Source organism: Bufo bufo, chromosome 2, assembly GCF_905171765.1.
Source record: "Bufo bufo chromosome 2, aBufBuf1.1, whole genome shotgun sequence".
Taxonomy (NCBI): Eukaryota; Metazoa; Chordata; class Amphibia; order Anura; family Bufonidae; genus Bufo; species Bufo bufo.
The window spans coordinates 417877754-417901868 of NC_053390.1; the positions used below are offsets into that span (position 1 = coordinate 417877754).

General features: G+C 44.8%; 1 protein-coding gene across 2 annotated transcripts in view; it reads left to right on the forward strand.

Annotated features, from left to right (window-relative positions):
• Positions 1 to 24115, forward strand: part of SNX30 (sorting nexin family member 30) — an 80885-nt gene that overhangs the window by 34367 nt on the left and 22403 nt on the right. For both annotated transcript variants that reach the window (XM_040417320.1, XM_040417321.1), the window contains exons 2-3: positions 14880 to 15068; positions 21050 to 21160. In XM_040417320.1, coding sequence (XP_040273254.1) covers positions 14880 to 15068; positions 21050 to 21160 — 300 coding nt within the window. The remainder of the gene's footprint in view (positions 1 to 14879; positions 15069 to 21049; positions 21161 to 24115) is intronic.

The following is a 24115-nucleotide window of genomic DNA, read 5'->3' on the forward strand; positions in this document are numbered from 1 at the left end:
CTGGTGGGTACTGTGCCCTGGGAACAGGCATTTAATTTATGACAAGATACAGGCCTTGTCATAAATTAAATGCCTTCCCTGGCAGTCTGTGCACCAAAAAGAAATCTACAACAGCTCAGAGAATCTGTAGATTACGGTCATTTGCACCAGTTTCTGGCGTAAATAATGATAAATGTGCTGGGCTGATGGCCCTGCCCTCACCATGTCCCCTTTCAGAACTTGGCAAGTGCAACATAAAAATATGCTAGTTGTGACTAAATAAGTTGCAATTGTATTTAACCCCTTCCTGCCACAGCCATACATGTATGGAAGAAGTTGGTCTTTAAATATGGCTCCCTCCCGGGGGGCACCATAGCTTCAGATTTTCTACTATTTTACACAGCAGACATCTGAGGCTAATGTCTGTGATCGACAATAACGCCGATAGCAGACATTTAACCAATCGGATCCTGTGATTAAAAAGGTTACCTGGGAATTAAAGGGGTATTCCCATCTTAATGATCACTGTTAAATCTGTTAATAATTTAACAGTGATAATTTTTCTAAATATATTTAATTAACTAATTCCCACCCCTTAGAAGAAAATGAACATATACTTACCTGACTGTTGTCTTCCGTCTCCCCTGGTTACGGCCACCGCTCTTCTCAGGAATCGTGGTGGCCGCACTTGTGCAGACGACTTCTCTTCTCCCGGCCGGCCGCGCATGCGCTATGGTGATTTCTTCCTGGCCAGTATAGTATACTTGCCAGGAAGAAGTCACAATGGCACATGCGCGGCGGCGTGCCCGTTCAGTCCAGCGCGCGTCCCGGCCGGGAGAAGACGTCAATCAAGATGGAGCCCGCCCCCTGCCGAAACCAGGAAGTGGACAGCGCGCCGGGAGCAGGTAAGTATAAAACAGCTTGATGAGAATACCCCTTTAAGAAAATACTTCAATATTACTTTATTCTAAATGTATTTCCAAATACCTTTCATCAGTTATAATGGGTCATTTTGTCTAGGAAGCAATCATCAGGGGAAATAAAAAGGCCAACGCCTTATTAGTGCACTCAAAACCTGTCCTAATCACATAACAGGACAAGTTACTTCACAGCACAGAGCTAAAGAGCTGCCTCATCCTCCTCTCTGCTCTACTTGTCAGGGGTTATGATCCTGAATACTAGGGATGTCCCGATACCATTTTTTTAAGACTGAGTACGAGTACCGATACTTTTATTTAAGTACTCACCGATACCAATTACCGATATAATTTTAACAATAAAATACACACACATGTATTTTCTGACCACTGACCAACCAAAAGGCCCAAAAACAGAACTATAACATTCCAAGGAGACGTTACACTGAATGGGGGCCACATAGAGACGTTATACTGTATGGGGGCAGCCACAAGGAGACGTTATACTGTATGGGGCAGCCACAAGGAGACGTTATACTGTATGGGGGCAGCCACAAGGAGACGTTATACTGTATGGGGGCAGCCACAAGGAGACGTTATACTGTATGGGGGCAGCCACAAGGAGACGTTATACTGTATGGGGGCAGCCACAAGGAGACGTTACACTGTATGGGGGGCAGCCACAAGGAGACGTTACACTGTATGGGGGGCAGCCACAAGGAGACGTTACACTGTATGGGGGGCAGCCACAAGGAGACGTTACACTGTATGGGGGCAGCCACAAGGAGACCGTTACACTGTATGGGGGCAGCCACAAGGAGACGTTATACTGTATGGGGGGCCACAAGGAGACCGTTACACTGTATGGGGGCAGCCACAAGGAGACGTTATACTGTATGGGGGCCACAAGGAGACGTTATACTGTATGGGGGCCACAAGGAGACGTTACACTGTATGGGGCGGCCACAAGGAGACGTTACACTGTATGGGGGCAGCCACAAGGAGACGTTATACTGTATGGGGGCAGCCACAAGGAGACGTTATACTGTATGGGGGCCACAAGGAGACGTTATACTGTATGGGGGCCACAAGGAGACGTTACACTGTATGGGGCGGCCACAAGGAGACGTTACACTGTATGGGGGCGGCCACAAGGAGACGTTACTGTAAGGAGTCAGGACAACAATTTTTGAAGCCCCCCCCTCCTCAGTATAATAGTCTTGTGCCATCATGCAGTAATGTATATTTCTTCTTGCCCTAATGCCTGCTTTTAGAGATCAATGTGCAGCTTGCAGGCAGGAAGGGAAGGACCAGGGCCATAGGAGACAGACACTATCACTTTTAGAGGGACTCGCTCCTGGCAAACACAGCTCTGCTGCAGTGAATGCAGTGGAGCAGACTGTGATGTAATTATAGTTATTGCAGGGACTCAGAGAATCGTCTGAGAGTTTATTAGTTAAAACGAATCGAATGAGTCAGAGACTGTCACCCCAGACTTCCTGCTCTGCTACATGCACCTGTACACACACAGCTCCACTACATGCTATGCTAATAATGCCCCCCCTTCCCCCGGACGGACTTACAGGGAGCCGCAGAGCAGGAAGCCTGGCAGGGACTCGGTGACACGGTCTGTGACTCATTGGATTCTTTTAACTAATAAACTGTCAGACGATTCTCTGAGTCCCTGCACTACGCTCCCTGTGCTGTGAGTCAGTGCTGGTTGCCTCTGATTGGTTGGAGGGAGGGGCGGGGCTAGCTTCCACTGTCGGCTCCTATTACACTGCCTGCTGCTGCCTCTGAAGCTGTTAGCTGTGCGAGGTGCAGGGGCCGCGGACGGACACTGACACATAGAAGCGGCGCACAGGTATCGGCAGTGGTATCGGGGACATTTGCACGAGTACATGTACTCGTGCAAATGCCCGGTATCGGTCCCGATACCGATACTGGTATCGGTATCGGGACATCCCTACTGAATACAGCTGATAAGATCTTCAGCTGAATCTCTGTGGGAATGGAGTTCATGAGGAGACATGAAGTACAGAGCGGATTGACGGGACAGATTGTGGTAATGTGGGGCTGTGGTAATGCAGACAGCATACAAACACCTCACACTCTTCTCTGTTCTTCTCTCTTCATGAACTTCATTCCTACAGAGATTCAGGTCTTATCAGCTGTATTCAGGATCATAATCCCTGACAAGTAGAGCAGTGAGGAGGATGAGGCAGCTCTTTATCTCAGTGTTGTGAAGTAACTTGTCCTGCTGTGTGATTAGGACAAGTTCATCATCAGTGGTAGCTTCCACTACTCGAAGCGTATCCTACTGCTGCAATACCTCCACTGGTCTTAAGAACGAGGGCCCCATACCTCGTGGAGCCCCCCAATGAACAGAGCGGCCGGTAGGGCATTCGCCCCGATGTTCCAGTCATTTCTAGAAGAAACAGAGAGATTTTAATTTGGCATGGACTTCCACCACAGATAGTAAGGCACAGGTACCAACTTGGTCTCTCTTTTGAAGCCCAAGTTGTGTCTCCCTCATTTACCTTTATACAGTACCTACTTGATAAGGGGGAGTTCATATCACCGTTTCATTTTCCGTTCTTCTGATCCATCAGAAAAAGAAACAAAACAGGATCCTGAAGAAAAAAAAAAAAAGATCCTGTGCATCAATTATGCACATTTGGCATCTATTTGAGCAATTTCCCTCTGGGATCCGTTTTTTTTTTTTGACTGAAAAGTACTGCAAGCAAGATTTTTTATTTTTTTTTCCGTCTAAAAAAAAAATTGATTTCAGATTTGAAATGGCTCAGGATGACAAATGGGCATAATTGATGCACAGGATCCATTTTTTTTTTCCTGTTCTTTAGATGGATCAGAAGAACGATAAATTAAACGGTCATGTGAACTCCGCGAAGTTGACGAAGTGGAATTCGATCTGAATTTCAGGAAAAATTCAATTCGCACCGAATCCAAATTTCCTTACTCTTCGTGGTAGCGAATCACATTTTTTCCTAAAATGGCTGCTGCACGTGTTAGGACATGGAGAAAGGAACTCTTGGAACGAGGGATCACCCACAATGCCATGCATGCAGCCAATCAGCAGCCAGCCCTGTGATGTCACAGCCCTATAAATAGCCTCAGCCATCTTAGATTCTGCCATTTACCAGTGTGCTTAGTGCAGGGAGAGACGTCAGCAGAGACAGAGCTAAGACATACTTCATTGTGCTAAAAAAAATGATTTAGAAGTGCAGGGAAAGATTATTCAAGGTGTAGGGAAAGTATAGGGAGGAATCAATCAACATCATTTATGTTGAACAGGGTTCAGTAGGGGAGGTTACAGACTGGGTAATAGGAACAATCCTATTACATCTTGCTGCACAGACTGGGGATCCAAATTGCCATTATACAGCTCTGTAATTCCAGCAAACCGTTCTTATTATTGGGGTGCAAGTGCTGTTTGATACAGTCATTAATAGGGTTTATTACAAGGAAATATTTCTTTGTCTTGTGCGGTGCAGTTCTAAAGTTCTTTTTGGCTTGTATTAGTGGTAAAAAGGGCTTATTAGCCGTTGTGTGGTGAAGTGCCAAAATTACAGCCCTTTGGCGTGTATTAGTGGCACAAAAACATTTTTATTTCCCGTTCAGCGGTAGTTATATGTTCTAAATCCCTTTTTTGCATGTATTAGTGGCACAAAAAAAGTATTTGCCGTTGTGTGGTGAACAGGGCTCCAGATGGCGACCAAAATGCCATTTGCGTCTAGACCCGCCGCTCCTCTGCCGCTTTCAGCGCGTGCCATGTTCTTCTCCACAGCACAGGGGAGAAGGAGGCAGTCCCTCCCCCCTGCACCGCTGCTGCCACTGCCACCAATGGGCTGTTAGCAGGGAGGAGAAGGGGGGGGGGGGGCTATGGCCACTGCGCCACCAATGAATATAGTTTATGCTTAATACAAACGCACGGTGCACTGCGGGTGCCAGCCATATCCCATACCCGGCACCCAGCCTCTATGACTATGCGCTGTGATCCACCACTTTTAACCCTATTGACTGCGCGCTGCGGCACCTGAGGGGTTAATAGCGGCAGATCTCAGCGCACAGTCATAGAGGCTGGGTGCCGGGTATGGGATATGGCCGGCACCCGCAGTGCACCCTGCGTTTGTATAAAGCAAAACTATATTCATTGGTGGTGCAACCGCAGTATTATAAAGTAGAATCATTGGTGGTGCAGTGCACCCCAAACCACCCCCCCCTTCCCACTCAAGTATTATAATCATTGGTGGCAGAGGCAGTTCCGATCGGAGCCCCAGCAGTGTAAGCCTGGGGCTCCGATTGGTTACCATGGCAGCCCGGATGCTCCTGAAGCCCTGGCTGCCATAGTAGCACAGAGCAGCAGGGACAGTGTAAAGTCCTTTTCACCCTGATAGAGCTCTATCAGGGTGACTAGGACAGGGGGTGAAAGATCCCAGGTTCTAACCCCTAAGGGGCAAAAATGGTTAGTAAATAAAAAGTAAAAAAAAAAACAAAACTAAATATTAAGTTTAAATCACCCCCTTGCCCAATTTTACATATGTAATTTTTTTTATTGTTTATATATTTTATATCGCCACGCCCGAAAAAGTGTGAACTATTAAAATATTAAATATCATCTCCTATGCGGTGAACGCCGTAACAGAAGAAAAAACGAATAAAAAATTGCAATTTGCCATTTTTTGGCCACCTTGTCCCGACAAAAATTAGGTTAGGACTGCTTTATTATTGTCCAGACATTCCATAAAATGTGGAATGCACGTGGCTTTTTTGGTGTTTGATTTTATTTATTTTTTCAATGGTATCGAGTATCGCAATACTTTTTTTATGGTATCGAAATAGAGTCAAAATTTTGGTATTGTGACAACCCTAGGTAAGACGTGGCTCCTTGATTAAAAAAAAAATTGTCTGGAGCCCTGTTGAAGTGAGAGAATTACCGCCCTTATTGGGGTGTTTTTAATTTCCTTTTTATTTATTTATTTGATCTAACAGTATGTCAGACAGAGAAGTTCCCGGCCCTGCACAGGGGAGTGACAGAGGCCTAAATGTTTCTGGCGCAGGCACAGGTCGCAGAGTAAGGGGGCGTGGAAGCAGGAGTCGCAGCGAGAGGCCTGAGCTCCCGGTGTCATCTAGCGGTCGTGTCTTGACCAGCAACCCAGCAGTTCTTGAATGGTTGACTCGGTCATCTGTGTTTTGGATCAACTCCTATTTTTGGGCATGAACACCATTGAAAGTCAATGGAGGACGGATCCGTTTTCTATTGTGCCAGATTGTGTCAATGAAAACGGATCCGTCGCCATTGACTTACATTGTGTGCCAGGACGGATCAGTTTGGCAAGCAGTGTTTTGGTGTCCGTCTCCAAAGCAGAATGGTGACTGAACTGATGCATTCTGGGCGGATCCTTTTCTATTCAGAATACATTAGAACTGATCTGTTTTGGACCGCTTGTGAGAGCCCTGAACGGATCTCACAAACGGAAAGCCAAAACGCCAATGTGAAAGTGGCCTAAGAGCGACGCCTGTCATCTGCATGTCATACTGACTCACAGTATTAGGCCTCTTTCACACGACCGTTGTGTGCACCCGTGGCCGTTGTGCCGTTTTCCTTTTTTTTTCGCGGACCCCATGACTTTCAATGGGTCCGTGGAAAAAACGGAAAATGCACCGTTTTGCAGCCGCATCCGAGATCCGTGTTTCCTGGCCGTGAAAAAAATATGACCTGTCCTATTTTTTTCACGGCCAACGGTTCACGGACCCATTCAAGTCAATGGGTCCGTGAAAGAACACGGATGCACACAAGATTGGCATCCGTGTCCGTGATCCGTGGCCGTAGGTTACTTTTTATACAGACGGATCCGAAGATCCGTCTGCATAAAAGCTTTTTCATAGCTGAGTTTTCACTTCGTGAAAACTCAGAACCGACAGTATATTCTAACACAGAAGCGTTCCCATGGTGATGGGGACGCTTCTAGTTAGAATACACTACAAACTGTGTACAAGACTGCCCCCTGCTGCCTGGCAGCACCCGATCTCTTACAGGGGGCCGTGATCAGCACAATTAACCCCTTCAGGTGCGGCACCTGAATGGGTTAATTGTACTATCATATCCCCCTGTAAGAGATCAGGGCTGCCAGGCAGCAGGGGGCAGACCCTCCCCCCCCTCCCCAGTTTGAATATCATTGGTGGCCAGTGCGACCCCCCCCCCTCTATTGTAATAATAGGTTGGTGGCCAGTGCGGCCCCCCCCCCTCCCTCTATTGTAATTATTCGTTGGTGGCACAGTGTGCGCCCCCCCCCCCCTCCCTCCCTCTATTGTAATAATTCGTTGGTGGCACAGTGTGCGCCCTCCATCGGCCCCCCCTCCCTCTATAGCATTAACAGCATTGTTAGCCAATGCCCCCCCCATCATTGGTGGCAGCGGAGTTCCGATCGGAGTCCCAGTTTAATCGCTAACCATGGCAACCAGGACGCTACTACAGTCCTGGTTGCCATGGTTACTTAGCAATAGTACAATAGTAGAAGATTCATACTTACCTGCTGCTGGCTGCTGCTGCGATGTTCGTGTCCGGCCGGGAGCTCCACCTACTGGTAAGTGACAGGGTCTGTGCGGCGCATTGCTAAATGAACTGTCACTTACCAGTAGGAGGAGCTCCCGGCCGGACACGAAAATCGCAGCTCCCAGGTAAGTATGAATCTTTTACTATTGTACTATTGCTAGTAACCCGCTGCCACCAATGATCGGGGGGGGGGGGGGGATGGGAGGCTGCACACTGGCCACCAATGTTGTTAATGCTATAGAGGGAGGGGGGGCCGATGGAGGGCGCACACTGTGCCACCAACGATTTATTACAATAGAGGGAGGAAGGGGGGGGGGGGGCGCACACTGTTCCACCAACGATTTATTACAATAGAGGGAGGAAGGGGGGGGGCGCACACTGTTCCACCAACGATTTATTACAATAGAGGGAGGAAGGGGGGGGGCGCACACTGTTCCACCAACGATTTATTACAATAGAGGGAGGAAGGGGGGGGCACACTGTGCCACCAACGATTTATTACAATAGAGGGAGGAAGGAGGATGGGCGCACACTGTGCCACCAACGAATTATTACAATAGAGGGAGGAAGGGGGGGGCCGCACTGGCCACCAATGATATTCAAACTGGGGAGGGGGGGGTCTGCCCCCTGCTGCCTGGCAGCCCTGATCTCTTACAGGGGGATATGATAGTACAATTAACCCCTTCAGGTGCGGCACCTGAGGGGTTAATTGTGCTGATCACGGCCCCCTGTAAGAGATCGGATACTGCTAGGCAGCAGGGGGCAGTCATGTACACAGTTTGTAGTATATTCTAACTAGAAGCGTCCCCATCACCATGGGAACGCCACTGTGTTAGAATATACTGTCGGAAATGAGGTTTCACGATCTAACTCATATCCGACAGTATATTCTAACATAGAGGCGTTCCCATGGTGATGGGGACGCTTCAAGTTAAAATATACCATCGGATTGGAGAAAACTCCGATCCGATGGTATAAAAGGGACTCCAGACTTTACATTGAAAGTCAATGGGGACGGATCCGTTTGAAATGGCACCATATTGTGTCAACGTCAAACGGATCCGTCCCCATTGACTTGCATTGTAATTCAGGACGGATCCGTTTGGCTCTGCACGGCCAGGCGGACACCAAAACGACTTTTTTTTCATGTCCGAGGATCCTCCAAAAATCAAGGAAGACCCACGGACGAAAAAACGGTCACGGATCACGGAAAAACGGGACCCCGTTTTGCGGACCGTGAAAATATACTGTCGTGTGCAATAAGCCTTATTCCACTACCACAGCAGACTCCCTATGCATGTTACTGCAAGGCACAGTGTTTATACACCCCTATAAAGGCTCTCTGCAGTCAGGAAATAGCAGTTTTTTAATTCGGATCCAACCTAATTTTTTCAAATAATTCGGTGAATTGAATTTTGGAAAAATTTGCTCATCTCTAGTGGTATCATTCTTCCGTCATGATAAGCATATGTTGCACTTTTTTGCCCCAATTGTTATTCTTTCCGTATCTTTTCAACTTCCTCTGTTATCTAGCTTCACTTTAGCAAAATAAGTCTCTCGGACACATGTTCACTTTTTTGCTGACTGGAAACTTCCATGTCTGCCCCTCGTGATATAAAGTGTTGTGTAAGTTAGTAACACAGCATTGACCACACATGCACTGCCTTACATATTGCACTATGTATTATGTTGAGTAATTTTGCGGGTACGTTGCTTTATGTACATTTTTCTAATCTTAAAATGTAATCCTTAGTCCATAAACGTTACAGTACAATGTCTATTAAAATCACCTGTCCAATTTTTATGAGCTACAAATGATATGTAAATCAGTGTCTAGAGGTTTTTAGTGTTTTTACCTGCTGTCTATTTTCCACAGTGCTTGCTGCTTATTAGCTCACCCCCATTAGGTAGTGCCTGTCCCTTTTCTGTTGCTCTGTCCCTCGCCATGAAGCTCTGCCTCTTCTAATTGGCTGAAGCTGCCTAGGGGATAAAGCCCAGCGGGAAATTGGTGTATTTAGAGCAGATGTTAGCAAGAGCCAAATGCTTATAAGTACAGATTATTAAACCCGCCAAGTAAGTGGGATTCTGGAGAGATGCCTTGAAATGCCTATGGTTAATTCATATTTGTCTGTCAGCTACACTAAACCCTTAGTGACCACCAATAGTCATTTTTATGGCTGTCTATATGGCTATAGGGGGATTTGGGCTATGCTGCTTGTCTTTTTTTAACCGTGGTATAATCTGTGTTTGCATAAGTCTCCACTCCATGGAAAAGCAGGAGCTCATCAGGCTTATGACAACCAAGCTCCCTCTCGAATGGGAGTGGGCTGCAGCGTGACCCCTGATGCGTCTAATGCAGCAGGCACCCAGCCGCAATGACCGGGATCGGTGATGGCGCAGAAACTGGTCATCTGATCCCTCAGACGCTGTGTTCAATAACTATCTTGGCATCTGTGAGGTTAGCTGCATCCTTCTGTCTTCCATTTGGAGCCTCTGCAGTGAAATAGCAGGGCTCCGATTGATTACCATGACAGCCTAGGGCCTGCTGAAGGTTCCCAGGCCTGCCATGGCAGTCTACCTGCTAAGCTGTCCACGAGGCACAGTTAAGCAGGTAGAGTGCCAGAATTCCATTCACCACAATAGATCTCTATTATGGTGAATGGGACAAGGAATCAAAAGATCCCAGGTTTTAGCCCCCTAAGTGTAAAAAGAGGGAAAAAAAAGGAAAAAAAAAAACATCAAAAATATTGAAAGTTCAAATCATCCCCCTTTCCCAATTTTACATATAAAAAAAATAAACATAACAAGTATCACTGAATCCACAAATGACTGAACTAGTAAAAATATTTTTCCTGCTCGGTGAACACCGTAACAAATAATAAAAAAAAAAAATTCAGTTCCTGTCCAAAGGAGGAAGATGTCATCTATGTATCTCCACCACCTCAAAACATGTGTGACGTGGTGGGTTACAAAGACCACATCCTCCTCAAACCGACGCATAAAAATATTAGCATATGTCGGGGCCACGTTGGACCCCATGGCCACACCCCTTTGTTGTATATAATAGGTGTCCTGAAACAACATCCGTAATACAGCCAACATACCCTTGTTATGATCAATAGATGTATACAAAGAAGTAACATCAACAGACACCAAAATGATAGACCCAACATCTCATAAATCAACTTGTTCCAATTTACGCAAAAAGTCAGAAGTATCTTGTATATATGAGTAACCCTCAATGGCAAAATTGCGTAATAATTTATCAAGGAAGATGGCTATGTGACTGAAGATAGAATCCGTTCCTGAAACAATAAGTCTCCCCGGAGGGTCAATTAGCGACTTATGGATTTTTGGTAACAGGTAAATAACCGGATGCAAAACAGTAAGATAATCAGCGAGATATATATCTACAGAGCTGTCTGAAGGCTAATGTTTTGCGTGGCAATCTGAAGTTTTTTTTATGGGGTGTGTATGACAGCAAAAAAAATTTTTTTTCTTTTTCTGTTCACTGTGCAGGATAAATACTTTTATATTTTAATAGCTTAGGCATTTTGTGATTTTTCTTTTTTTCTTTTTTTTTTAACACTGGGAAAGAGGAGTGATTGAATTTTCATATTTTTTATTTTTATTTTTTTATCTCTTTTCCCAAATTATTATTTTTGGTCTCCCTAGAGGACTTGAATATACAATTGTCTGATGGCAGTCTATAGCAGAAGCCAACAGCTCCCCCGATCTTGTTGTGGGGGAGTCATTCAGTCACTTTGAGCACAGCCTCCCAGTAATTGACTGATCAGATGTCGGGGTCACAACTGACCAAGGCATTATTGGGGGTTTAAAGTCCATGATCGGCATCGTCGCCAATCACGGAATATGCCACAGAGTGTCTGTTGTGTAAAACAGCAGGCACTCAGTAACCCAATCATTCTTTTACAATTTTTACTGTTTGCGTTTAATGGTGCCAAAAAAAAGCCCTCATATCTCGGCGAAAAAATGGAAAACCTTGTCAGAAACTGACTTTTGTAACATAGTTTATAAGGCCAAAAAAAGACATTTGTCCATCCAGTTCAGCCTGTTATCCTGCAAGTTGATCCAGAGGAAAGAAAAAAAAAACTCATGAGGTAGAAGCCAATTTTCCCCCCAAAAAAATTCCTTCCCGACTCCAATCAGGCAATCAGAATAACTCCCTGGATCAACGACCCCTCTCTAGTAGCTATAGCCTGTAATATTATTACGCTCCAGAAATACATCCAGGCCCCTCTTGAATTCCTTTATTGTACTCACCATCACCACCTCCTCAGGCAGAGAGTTCCATAGTCTCACTGCTCTTACCGTAAAGAATCCACTTCTATGTTTGTGTACAAACCTTCTTTCCACCAGACGCAGAGGATGTCCCCTCATCACAGTCCTGGGGATAAATAGATGATGGGATAGATCTCTGTACTGACCCCTGATATATTTATACTGTACATAGTTATTAGATCTACCCTCAGTTGTCTTTTTTCTAAAGGGAATTCACTTGGGTCCGCAGATGCGGAACGGAAGCACGGATCGGAACCCCACGGAAGCACTACTGAGTGCTTCAGTGGTGTTTCTGTTTGTGTCCCCGCACTGCAAAAAAATAGAACTTGTTCTATTTCTTTTTTTTACGTTGTGGATCCAAGTTGAATGGGTCTCGATCCGTCCCGGCCGCCGCATGGACGTTGCCCGTGCGGTCCCCAATGCACAGAACGGATACACAACGTTCGTGTGCAAGAGCCCTAAGATTTAGGTTTCAGTGCATGCTTACTTTTGCCTTTATAGCCGTCCGGTGCATACAGGCAGTAACAGCGCCATGCTCTTGTGTATGCTTTTTATTATCTGTAAGGGTACATTCACACGACAGTGTGTATTGACTTCCGTTTGTGTTCCGTATGTCTTCCGTTTTTTACGGTCTGCAAAAAATGGAAGGAGGAAAAAAAAGAGAGAGGGGGGGAAAAAAAATCATTATTAAGGCCTTCAAAAATACGGAAACGGATCCGCAAAAAACGGATGACATACAGAAACCATTCCGTATGTCATCCGCAATTTGGGGATTCATTGACTTGAATGGGGCTGCGGACCGATCTGTGCGGACAATAGTAGGACAAGCTTCATATTTTTCTATTCACCCATAGAAATGAATGGATCCGCATCTATTCCGCAAAATGCGGAACGGATGCAGGTGCGGATAAAATTATACGGTCGTGTGAATGTACCCTAAGGGTTATGATAAATGGCTGCTTTCCCTGCTGTATATGTTTACCATATGCTTTTTCTCCTATATGCAAACATAAAAGCTGCTGGGAACTAAACAATATGTCACCCACGTGAGTGCAGCACATCTATAAATAAATGTGCCAATAAGTTCAGCAAGTCTGTGCTCTCCATTAATTGCCGCATAGTGTGCACAGTCAGAAAAATAAGGTGTTTTTTCCCGTTACTAGGGTACTGCTTTATACTGAAAACTGATTCATTTTGGATGAAAACATTAACGTTTCTATTCCCGAGTGTAAGCACATAGCTTTTTATTTACGGTGCCACAACTGCAGCATTTTTTTTATTTTTTTTTATAAGGCTTCGTTTACATCACCGTTTAGCCTTTCAGTTCTCCTGCTCCGTTCAGGGGAAGGAAAACAGAAAGGACGGAGACTGCACATAACTGAGCCAAACGGAGCCTATGGACCCCATAGACCAGGGGTGGGGAACCTCCGGCCCGAGGGCCGTATGCGGCCCACGGTATCATTTCATGTGGCCCCCGGCCCCCTGCCAGAACATAATGTGAAAATGCTTATGACCCCTTCCATTATGGAAGCGGTCATTAGCATACGGGAGGCACAGGAAGGTGAGAACAGCACTGCACTGGCTGTCCTCACCTTCCCTGGTCTTCTTTCAGCCCCACACTGTGTCCTGACACATCCAGCGTCAGGACGCAGTGCACGTAGACGTGCACTATGACCTGACGCTGTGCGGTGTGAGGTGACAATATAGTGCGGCAGGAAGAAGAACAGGGAGGGTAAGTGAATCTGCCAAGAGGCAGCGCCGTACGGAGCTGGAGAGGTAAGTTTATTTGTTTATCTTAAATACAGTATCTGATCTGATGTCTGATTGGGGCTGATCTGAGGCTAAAGGAGGGTGGGGAGGGTCTGATGGGGGTCTGATCTGAGGCTTGGGAGGGTCTGATCTGAGGCTGGGGGTGTCTGATCTGAGGCTGGGGTTTGATAGGGGTCTGATCTGAGACTAGGGGGGCTGATGGGGGCTGATCTGAGGCTGGGGAGGGTCTGATGGGGGCTGATCTGAGGCTAGGGAGGGTATTATGAAGGTCTGATCTGAGGCTGGGGGGTCTTATAGGGGCTGATCTGACCCTGGGGGGTCTGATGGGGGCTGATCTGAGGCTGGGCGTCTGATCCGGGTCTGGTCTGAGGCTGGGGGTCTGATGGGAGTCTGATCTGAAGCTAGGAAGGGTCTGATTGGGGTCTAATCTGAGGCTTAGAGGTCTGATGGGAGTCTGATCTGAGGCTGATGTAGGCCTGGGGGGTCTGATAGGAGGCTGATTTCAGGCTGATGGAGGTGGGGGCAGATATTTTGCTGAGAAAGGGACAAAGGCAGGGACAGTTGCGAAGAAAGAGGCAGGGAGAGTGAAAGCTGGGTGAACCCCTCTCTGGACCCCCTGGGTTTAGCTTCCTGCCATTAATGTCAAATAAGTAACATTCTGAACTTAAAAATTAGACTGCTATGTGTGGTCAATATGGCGCCTGTATTGTATGTAATATACTGTATATATATAGTGCAGGCGCTATTTTGTGCTGCAAAAATACAGCCCTCTAGATTATTTTAATTGAAGTGCAATTTCTGTAACTTATCCCTAAGTCAATTATATGTTTGACCAAATACAGCAGTAAAAAATTTTTATTGAGAATTTTGTATGGCCCCCGAATGATGTTACAAATATCCAAATGGCCCTTGGCAGCAAAATGGTTCCCCACCGCTGCCATAGACTATAACGCTCAGAAGATGATTTTGGAGCGGAGACAAAAGTTGTGCATGCAGGACAAAAATCTTCTGAGCGGAAACATAACGGACCCCATTATAGTCTATGGGGTCCTAAGGGCTCCGTTAGGTTCAGTTATGTGCTGAATCCGTCCTTTCTGTTTTCCTGCCCCTAAACGGAGCAGGAGAACGGAAAGGCTGAACGGTGATGTGAACGAAGTCTAGACTGTATTAGTATTATTATCATTAGTAGTAGTGTTAATAATAAATTTTATAATGTTACACCTTTTTGCTTTAATGTATACATAGCCGTTATTAAATTATGTAAATAGTGATGGACCACACTTAAAACGCACACTAATACATATCCTTATATATATATTTTTTTCCTGCCATAGGACCTTAGTTTGCCAAATGGTACCCCTGCGGACACCTCAAGCCCAGCTTCTTCATCCTCACTTCTTAACAGGCTGCAGCTAGATGATGACATGGACGGCGAGACAAGGGACCTATTTGTTACAGTTGATGACCCAAAGAAACACGTGTGCACTATGGAAACCTATATAACCTACCGGGTTATGACCAAGGTAAACCACAGAATAAGTGTATTAGTATTGTTCCTCACTGTTCTTTGCTCTCTTCAGGTTTATTACATTTTCCATAGGTGCTGAAAAATAAAGTTCTGTTTTTTCCTGAGAATTTTGTACTGTAGTTATTAAATGGAACCTGTCAGGGCATTTTTGCTGCTCAATATGCGGTAGTGTCAGACCCGCAGATTGCAGACCTTTTTTCTGTAATCTGTGTTATGGACTAACTCATATTTGTTTTGGTGCACCTCCAGTGCTATGAAGCAGGAGTCCATAGTATTCTTCATATGGGGGCTCACCCCGCCTATCCGCTGACTACTGACCTCCATCTCTCTATGCAAGGTAATAGGGCTGTCAATTAGTGGTAGGAGGGCAGGGGTGCTCACATGTCCTGACAGGTTTCCATTAACCCCTTCAGGACCCTGACATTTTTCACCTTAAAAGCTATGGACACCTTTTGTGCACTAAAAATCAATAACCCCATATCTTACTGTTAGGCCTCTTTCACACGAACGTATTGGTTCCGTTCAACGTTCGTCAACTTGAATGGGTCCGTGATCTGTCCGTTCCGCAAAAAGATAGAACAAGTTCTATTTTTTTTTTTGGCGGAACGGAAGCACAGATCGGAACCCCACGTAAGCACTCCGTAGTGCTTCTGTGGGGTTCTGTTCCATGCTTCCGCACCGTATCTCTGGATTTGCGGACCCATTCAAGTGAATGGGTCCGCATCCGTGATGTGGAATGCACACAGCCGGTTCCCCGTGTATTGCGGAACCGCCGTATGCGACCCACAATACTGCCACGGGGGCACTACGGCTGTGTGAAAGAGGTCTAATGCACCACATAATAAAATTGCACTTGTTTGTTTATTGGTATCAGCTTTGCTTCAACTGCACTCAGAAATACTGTCATCTCCTGTGAGAATCTCTGGGCGTTCCTGTGGATTTCACATGCACCAGCACAGCCCTGCTGCCCCGCCCCCACATCCTGTTACATAGCACAGCTATAGACCAATTGCATACATACTGCTGGAACTTGCAAGTAACTTGGTAGTAAGATGCTATGTACACATATAAGTACACAGTGGGGTAGATTTATCAAAACTAGTGCAAAGTAGAACTGGCTTAGTTGCTCATAACAATCTATCAGATTCATCCTTTCATTTTCCAATGAAGCTGTGAAAAATGAAAGGTGGAATCTGATTGGTTTCTGTGGGCAACTAAGCCAGTTCTACTTTACACCTGTTTGATAAATGACAGTACAGATATATGAAAGAAGTCCAAGGCAGCACTAACCGTTACTTAAATCTGGAGTGCCAGGAGTACAGACGCAACCAACTGTCCTAGTATATACAAAGAGAAGAAAAACTGCAGCACTTCCAATGTGGTGAAAGAAAAATGAAGTCCTTTATTCACCCGTGCGACTTTTCAGTCCGCTTACTGGGACCGTTTTCCCCGGCTTGAAAACTGTGCCAGTAAGTGGACTGAAACGTTGCACGGGTGAATAAAGGACTTCATTTTTCTTTCACCACATTGGAAGTGCAGCAGTTTTTCTTCTCCTCTTTGTGTGTGCGTTCCGCATTTTGCGGACCGCACATGGCCGGCACTATGATAGAAATGCCTATTCTTGTCCGTGGCTGCGGACAAGAATAGGACATGCTCTATTTTGTTTCTATTTTGAAAATGAATGGGTCCGGACCATAACGAAGGGTCCATTCACACATCCGCGTACCCGTTATGGTTCGTGGTAGCAGAATCCATCAACAGATTTTTTTTTTTTTTATATAACCTGTACCTGAACCTTGTATGCCAAACTTGAAACACAAGTTCGCTCATCCGTAGTTGCGACCACAGGGGTGAAGTGTTTTTCTTTTCACTTTGTGAGAGTGCTGGCATTTTTTAAAGGTAACCAAAAAATGGCTGTTCTGGCAGAGTTTTTATTTTTTGTTTTTTACAATGTTCCCTTGACAGAGTAGATAATGTGATATATTTTTATAGAGCAGGTCGTAACGATGTGGCAATACCTAATATGTCTATTTTTTTTTATTAAACTTTTTTGGATTTACACAATAAAAGAATTTTTGAGAAAAAATCATGTTTGTGTCTCCATTTTCTGAAAGCCATTTTCTATTTTATTTTATGGACGATTGTCTTAGGTAGGGTCTCATTTTTTGCATGATGAGATGACTGTTTGATTTGTACCATTTTGGGGCACATATGACTTTTTGATCGCTTGGTATTACATTCACCAGAAGGGTTAGATCGCATGATATTTTTATAGAGCAGGTCATTATGGACACGGCGATACCTAAAATGTGCATTTAAAAAAAAATAAAAATTTTATTTTATACAATAAAAGCATTTTTGAAAAAAAATATCATGTTTTTGTGTCTCCATTTTCTGAAAGCTATATTTTTTTTATTTTTTGGGGCGATTGTTGTAGGTAGGGGCTAATTTTTTGCAGAATGAGGTGACTGTTTGGTGCTAACTTTGGGTACATATGACTCTTATACCATTTTTTTGGGGGAAGTGAGGTGGGCAAAAATTTAATTAAATCATAGTTTTTTTATATGGTGTTCACCGTGCGGGGAAAGTAACATGATCCTTTTATAGATCAGGTTGTTACGCACATGGCGATACAAAACATATTTAGTATTTTTTATTTTTTTATTATTATTATTATTTATTATTATTATTAACCAATTATATGTGCGGATAAAGTATGTTTTTTATTTTATTTATTTAACTTTTTTTCACTTGGCCGTTTAACATGCCAACATCAGTGTCGGACGTTTCAAGCAGAGTGTCAGCTGTGTGTTACAGTGCGTGCTCCCGTGTGGAGCAAGGAGGAGTTACAGAGAATATGTCAGATGACGGATTCTCTGTAAACTCACTGAGAGCAGCCTGGCTGTAGCGCGGGGACCCGATGGAGATGCGGAGGGCACCGTATAGCATAGCCTCTGCATGCCGCGGTCAGTTTTTACCGTGGCATACAAGGGGTTAATACACTGGCATCGTTGTTTTCACGTATGCCGGTGTATGCAGCAGGGGCCCGGCTATCAGTAACTGCCGGATCCGTGCCACTGATCGGGCAGGCGCAGCTCCTGCACCCACCGTACATGTACAGCGCTGGTCCTGAAGTCAGGTCCACCTACTATAAAATTACAAATATAAAATATCTTCCAAAAGTGATTGAGTCCTTTTATGTTTGAAAATAAATTGATGAAATGAGCACTGATTAAGTTCATAGTCATTTATTTCAATGTTTTTGTCGCTTAACAGATGACTTGTGTTTTCATCTTTGTACTTGTTCTATGTTTCCACTTGGGGATTTCACAGTAAAAAATTTGATCAATGACAAGTGAGCTTGCGACCTTTCGAATAATATTAAATATTCGCCCTGTGCAAAAGGTCCTTAACTTTCTTGATGGTCTACTGACCACAGAAGATGAAAGATCCAAAGTTGTTTCCTGTATCAGCTGAAAACAACTGTTATGCATCTTGGTAGTAATGGGCATCATATGTCCTAGGTGATGTAACACTGGGAGAGTCACTTATAGAGAAGGATTTGGGTGTCCTTGTGGATGGTAGATTACAGCACACAATGTCAATCAGCTGCTCCTAAGGCCACCAGGATATTGGGGCAGGGATGTAATATTACCACTTTACAAAGCGTTGGTGCGGCCTCATCTGGAATATGCAGTTCAGTTCTGGGCACCAATCCATAGAAAGGACGCACTGCAGCTGAAAAAAGTACAGAGGAGAGCGACTAAAATGATAAGGGGCATGGAGGGTCTTAGTTATGAAGAAAGATTAAAATAATTGAATTTATTTAGTCTTGAGAAGAGACGTCTAAGGGGGGACATGATTAACCTGTACAAGTATATAAATGGGCCATACAAAAAGTACGGTGAAAAGCTGTTCCATGTAAAATGCCCTCAAAAGACACGGGGCACTGCCTCCGACTGGAGAAGAAAAAGTTCAGTCTCCAGAAGCGTCAAAACTTCTTTACTGTAAGAACTGTGAACTTGATGGACTTATATCTTTTTTTTTTTAACCGTATTAACTATTTAACTATGTAACTGGGATTATTCCATGAGCGTAATCCTTGTCAATGCATCAGCAGAAGAAGTAAGCATTTGCACTCGATTGTGAGTTACCCATGTGACAACCCCTTGTGTAACAGGGATGATATTCAAGAAAGAGATGCATTAAAGGGGTTGTGCACCTGGGAAGGGGGGGGGGGGGTTTGGCAACACCCTACCCCTGTGCTGTACTGTGAAGGGATGCATACTTACCTGCTTCCTATTGCTGGCTACCAGCTCCTTCCCTCCCCGGCCTCGGCTGCTACGCTGAGCCCTGTGGACGTAAACTTCCTGTTTGACACCACTGCAGCCAATCGCTGGCCACAGTGGTGAATTGCTCCCTTTGCGTCATGACAAATAGTCACGTGACGCAAGAGGAGCAGGTCTGTGAACGAGCTGGGAAACAGGTAAGTATGTTTTCCTCCTCAGGTCTGACAAAACACCCAAAAGTTGCACATCTCCTTTAAAACATCCTTTTATTTAACAGCTGGCTGCACTTCTTTGCGTTGTAATAATCCTTGGTTTTATGATTAAACATGAGATGCAGGGAGTCCTATTTAAACAGTATAATGGGATTCTCAATAAAGAAAACACAGTACAACACTAATCACGATATTCATGAGGTCCCTGCCTCCTCCTATATCTAAAGCCTGTTTAAACTGGTCTTAAATGTAACTTTAAAGGGGTTTTGCCATCTCGGACAATGAGGTCACACTGCTAGGATATGCCCCCATTGTCTGATAGGTGCGGGTCCCACCTCTGGGACCCGCACCTACAATGAGAACGGAGCGAAGAAATGAATGGAGAGCACACTGTGCATGCACAGCCGCCCTCTATTCATTTCTATGGGGCTACCGAAAATAGCCGAGCTCTGCTATTTCCGTATGTTCCATAGAAATGAATGGGAGCAGGGGCCACGCGTGCGCGGTGCGCTCCCATTTACTAATATGGGAGCAGCGCCTGGGAGCCACAGCTCTCCCCGCTCCGTTCTCGTTATAGGTGTGGGTCCCAGAGGTGGGACCCGCACCAATCGGACAATGGGGGCATATCCTAGCGATATGCCCCCATTGTATGTGACGGGTTCAAAATAAAAAGAATCATTGCTCCCTTCCATGGTCTGCGGCTGTTCCGGTCACTAATTCTTTTCACTTCATGATCTTGCCTCTACATGACGAAAATGCCATGGAAGGCCTGCTCCACCAATCACAGGCTGAGGCGGGTTGCTTCCAAGGGTGAGTGATCGGCTGAGTAAGTCTTTCCTGGCATTTCCCGCATATCAAGCCAAGACCAGGAAGTGAAGAGCAGCATCAAAATGGTAGGGGTCATTTTTAATATATATATTTCTTTTTTTTACTGTTTCTAACTTGTATTGGTTAACCCCATCACTTGCAGGGGCCACCTGTTTAATCCAGCTGGTACCCTGCTGTTACTGCTCAGATTAGAGAGAACTCTATTCCCAGCAGTTTAACCCCTCAGATGTGGCTTCTGAGAGGTTAAACACAGGGAGCAACCCGATAATGCAGAGGGGAGCATGCCATAACTGAAGCAAATAAAATATCACGTGAAGCAGCCAAGGGACAGACTGTTACTGGAAAGATTGAAAAAATAAGTTAATTGGAATGCAAAAAGTTAACTTGTTTTTAAAGCTCTCAGAAGAGATATGCAGACAAGTATATTTTTTTCTCATTACTATTATTTGTAAAAAGGAAGATACATATCTTATTATTGTGATGGTAGTGAGATTAGAAAAGGTGGTAATGACCACACCAGTCAAACGTAATTGGGCTCTTTCAACTGGATAACCACTGCGATAAAGGAAACCACCTAGTATTCCACTTATATATAAATTGAGCAGATTTCTTTTATTTTTTTATATATATATATTTTTTTTTTACAGACCACAAGATCAGAATTTGACCTCCCTGAGTATTCCATACGAAGAAGGTACCAGGATTTTGATTGGTTACGGAATAAACTTGAAGAAACCCAGCCCACTCACTTCATTCCCGTAGGTAGTATTCTGCTGCTGACAGGATTAAATACAGAAGTCTTTCAAGAGCCTCTGTTAGCATGATCAACCCTATTAAACCAAGCATTCTGCTTTGTAGGGTTGTTCGTGTTGATTAAAACAATACTTTTCTTTTGTCTGTATGTTAAGCTAGTTTCACACTAGCGGCAGGGGAGTCTGGCAGGTGAACAGCCTGTCGGATCCGTCCTGCTGCTAGTTCACGTGTGCCCCCGGACTGCCGCTCGGTCCCCATTGACTATAATGGGGACGAAGTTCTGATGGCAGCGCACAGCAGAAGGCAGCCGGACTAAAATTACTGCGTGTCGTACTTTTAGTCCGGCTGCCTCTCGCCGTGCTGCCGCCGGAACTCTGCCCCCGCCCCCTTTATAGTCAATGGGGACGGAGCGGCAGTCCGGGGGCACACGTTAACTAGCGGCAGGATGGATCCGACAGGCTGTTCACCCGCCGGAACAGCCTGCCGGACTCCCCTGCCGCTAATGTTTAAGTACCCTTAAACAGCTGCACAGATCTACATTTTTATTCATATCCAAGAGATCACGTTTAAGCACCAGTGGGCTGGAGTGAGTCCTTGGAGCACTGCTTTTATAACACCCCTGTGCTCTAAACGCGCTCCCTCCCCTTGATTGACAGGGCTAGACCAAGCACGGTGAGGGCAGAAGCAGCAGATGGAGTCATGCTTCTCATATCTATGACACTCCGCTCTGGCTCAAACTTTGCCTTCACATTGAGAAACAAATCTTGAACTATAAAAATTAAGTGAAGAAAAAATGTATATGCCTTTATAAGCCTCATTCACACGTCAGTTGAATCACTGATTTCCATCAGTGATTGTGAGCCACAACCAGGATGGGAGCCTCCACAGAGATGAGGTATAAGGGAAAGATCTGCTCCTGTTCTGTGTTTAGAGCCGCACCTGGTTTTGGCTCACAATCACTGATGGAAATCACTGACGTGTGAATAAAGCCATATACAATATACAGTATGCCTGTGAAGAAACTAATAATATGTATTAGCTTTATAAGCATAGAGAATTATTCTCAAATTGGTAGGGCTATAGCCTGGCGGTAAGTGTTCTACCTTCCATATAGAGGATCTCGGGTTCAAATCCCAGAAGAGAATCCTAAATCTTTTCTTCAGTTACTTTTTTCTCCCTCCATTCACATAATTCACATTCACATGACATAAGTTTATTCAAATTAATATCTTATGTGTATGGCACAATGGCCTGATGCAAGTAAAGCTATACCTGCCAGGCTGTAAGTGGCGTATATATCATACTAAGACACAGCTCTGGGATGAATTTTATTTCTTTAATAATACTCATACATATCAAGTTCAATATTTGTTTCTCAGTGTAAAGGCAAAGTTTGAGCCAGAGGTGAGGGTCAAAGATACGAGAAGCATAATTGCATCTGCTGCTTCTGCCCTCACCATGTTTAATGTCTATCCTTGTCAATCAAGGGAAGGGGAGAGTGTGCAGAGCACAGGAGCATTACCAAGGCAGTGTTCCAAGGACTCAGTCTGGCCCCCTAGTGCTCAAACTTGATAAATTGCATATGAATAAAAAGAAACAAAAGAAATAATATACAAACAAAAGAAATAAAAGGAATAAAATACAAACAAAAGAAAGCTGTGGCATACACTGTTAGGGGCCGGAAAGGCCCCTTTCACACGGGCGAGATTTCCGCGCGGGTGCAATGCGTGAGGTGAACGCATTGCACCTGCACTGAATCCGGACCCATTCATTTCTATGGGGCTGTGCAGATGAGCGGTGATTTTCACGCGTCACTTGTGCGTTGCCTGAAAATTGCAGTATGCTCCTCTTAGTGCGTTTTCCACGCAACGCAGGCCCCATAGAAGTGAAGGGGGCTGCGTGAAAATAGCTAGCATCCGCAAGCAAGTGTGGATCCGGTGCGATTTTCTCTCACGGTTGCTAGGACACGATCTGGATGGAGACCCGTCCATTATTATTTTCCCTTTATAACATGGTTATAAGGGATTTCTGCACAAATTGGTCATAAAATGTGATCTGATCTTCATCTAAGTCACAACAATAGACGATCACAGTCTGCTTAAACTAATAACACACAAAGAATTAAATGTTACCATGTTTTTATTGTAAACATTCACAGTGCAGGTGGAAAAAGTATGTGAACCCTTGGATTTAAAGGGCTTCTGTCACTATTTTTTTTTTTGGCTACTTAAATTCCATATCATTCCAAAGGGTTCACATACTTTTTCTTGCAACTGTATTTTTGTGTTTCGTATACGGGCCGTTTTCTGCGTTCCTCATACGGTCCGTATACAGAACCATTCATTTCAATGGATCCGCATCCGTTGCTCTGTCCCGTGGTCCCGCAAAAATGATGAGTCCTGTCCTATTCTTTCCTGTTTTGCGGACAAGAATAGGCATTTCTATAATGGGCCTCCTGTTCTGTTCCGCAAATTGCAGAAGGCACACAGGCAGCATCTGTTTTCTGCGGATCCGCAATTTGCAGACCGCAAAAAAGGCACGGTCGTGTGAACAAGCCCTAATTCAGTTGAACGATAGGTCATCAATATTTTAAAGGGGTTGTCCAACCCCTCTCCCTTCCAAGCAATTTTAAAAATGGCCCTGAAAATGACTAGCTTAAAAGAAACAAAGCCACACACCTATTCAGCAGCTCCCTGTTTTAGTGCCGAAGGTCTCGTCTCCGCTGCCTCTGGTCCCTGTGGCAGTGAATGAATGCACCAGTGCACGTGATAACAAACGGTATGTCAAACTTCAGTCTACAGGGGACTGGAGGCAGCTGGGTTGTCGCTGGAACGGAGCTTCTGTGAATAGGTTAGTGTCTTATTCTTTCTTTTTCTTTTTTTTGCTTTATGCGAATAACTTTAAGATATTGGACAACCCCTTTAAATCCCAGAAATCCATTTTATAATCAGATTGTTTTT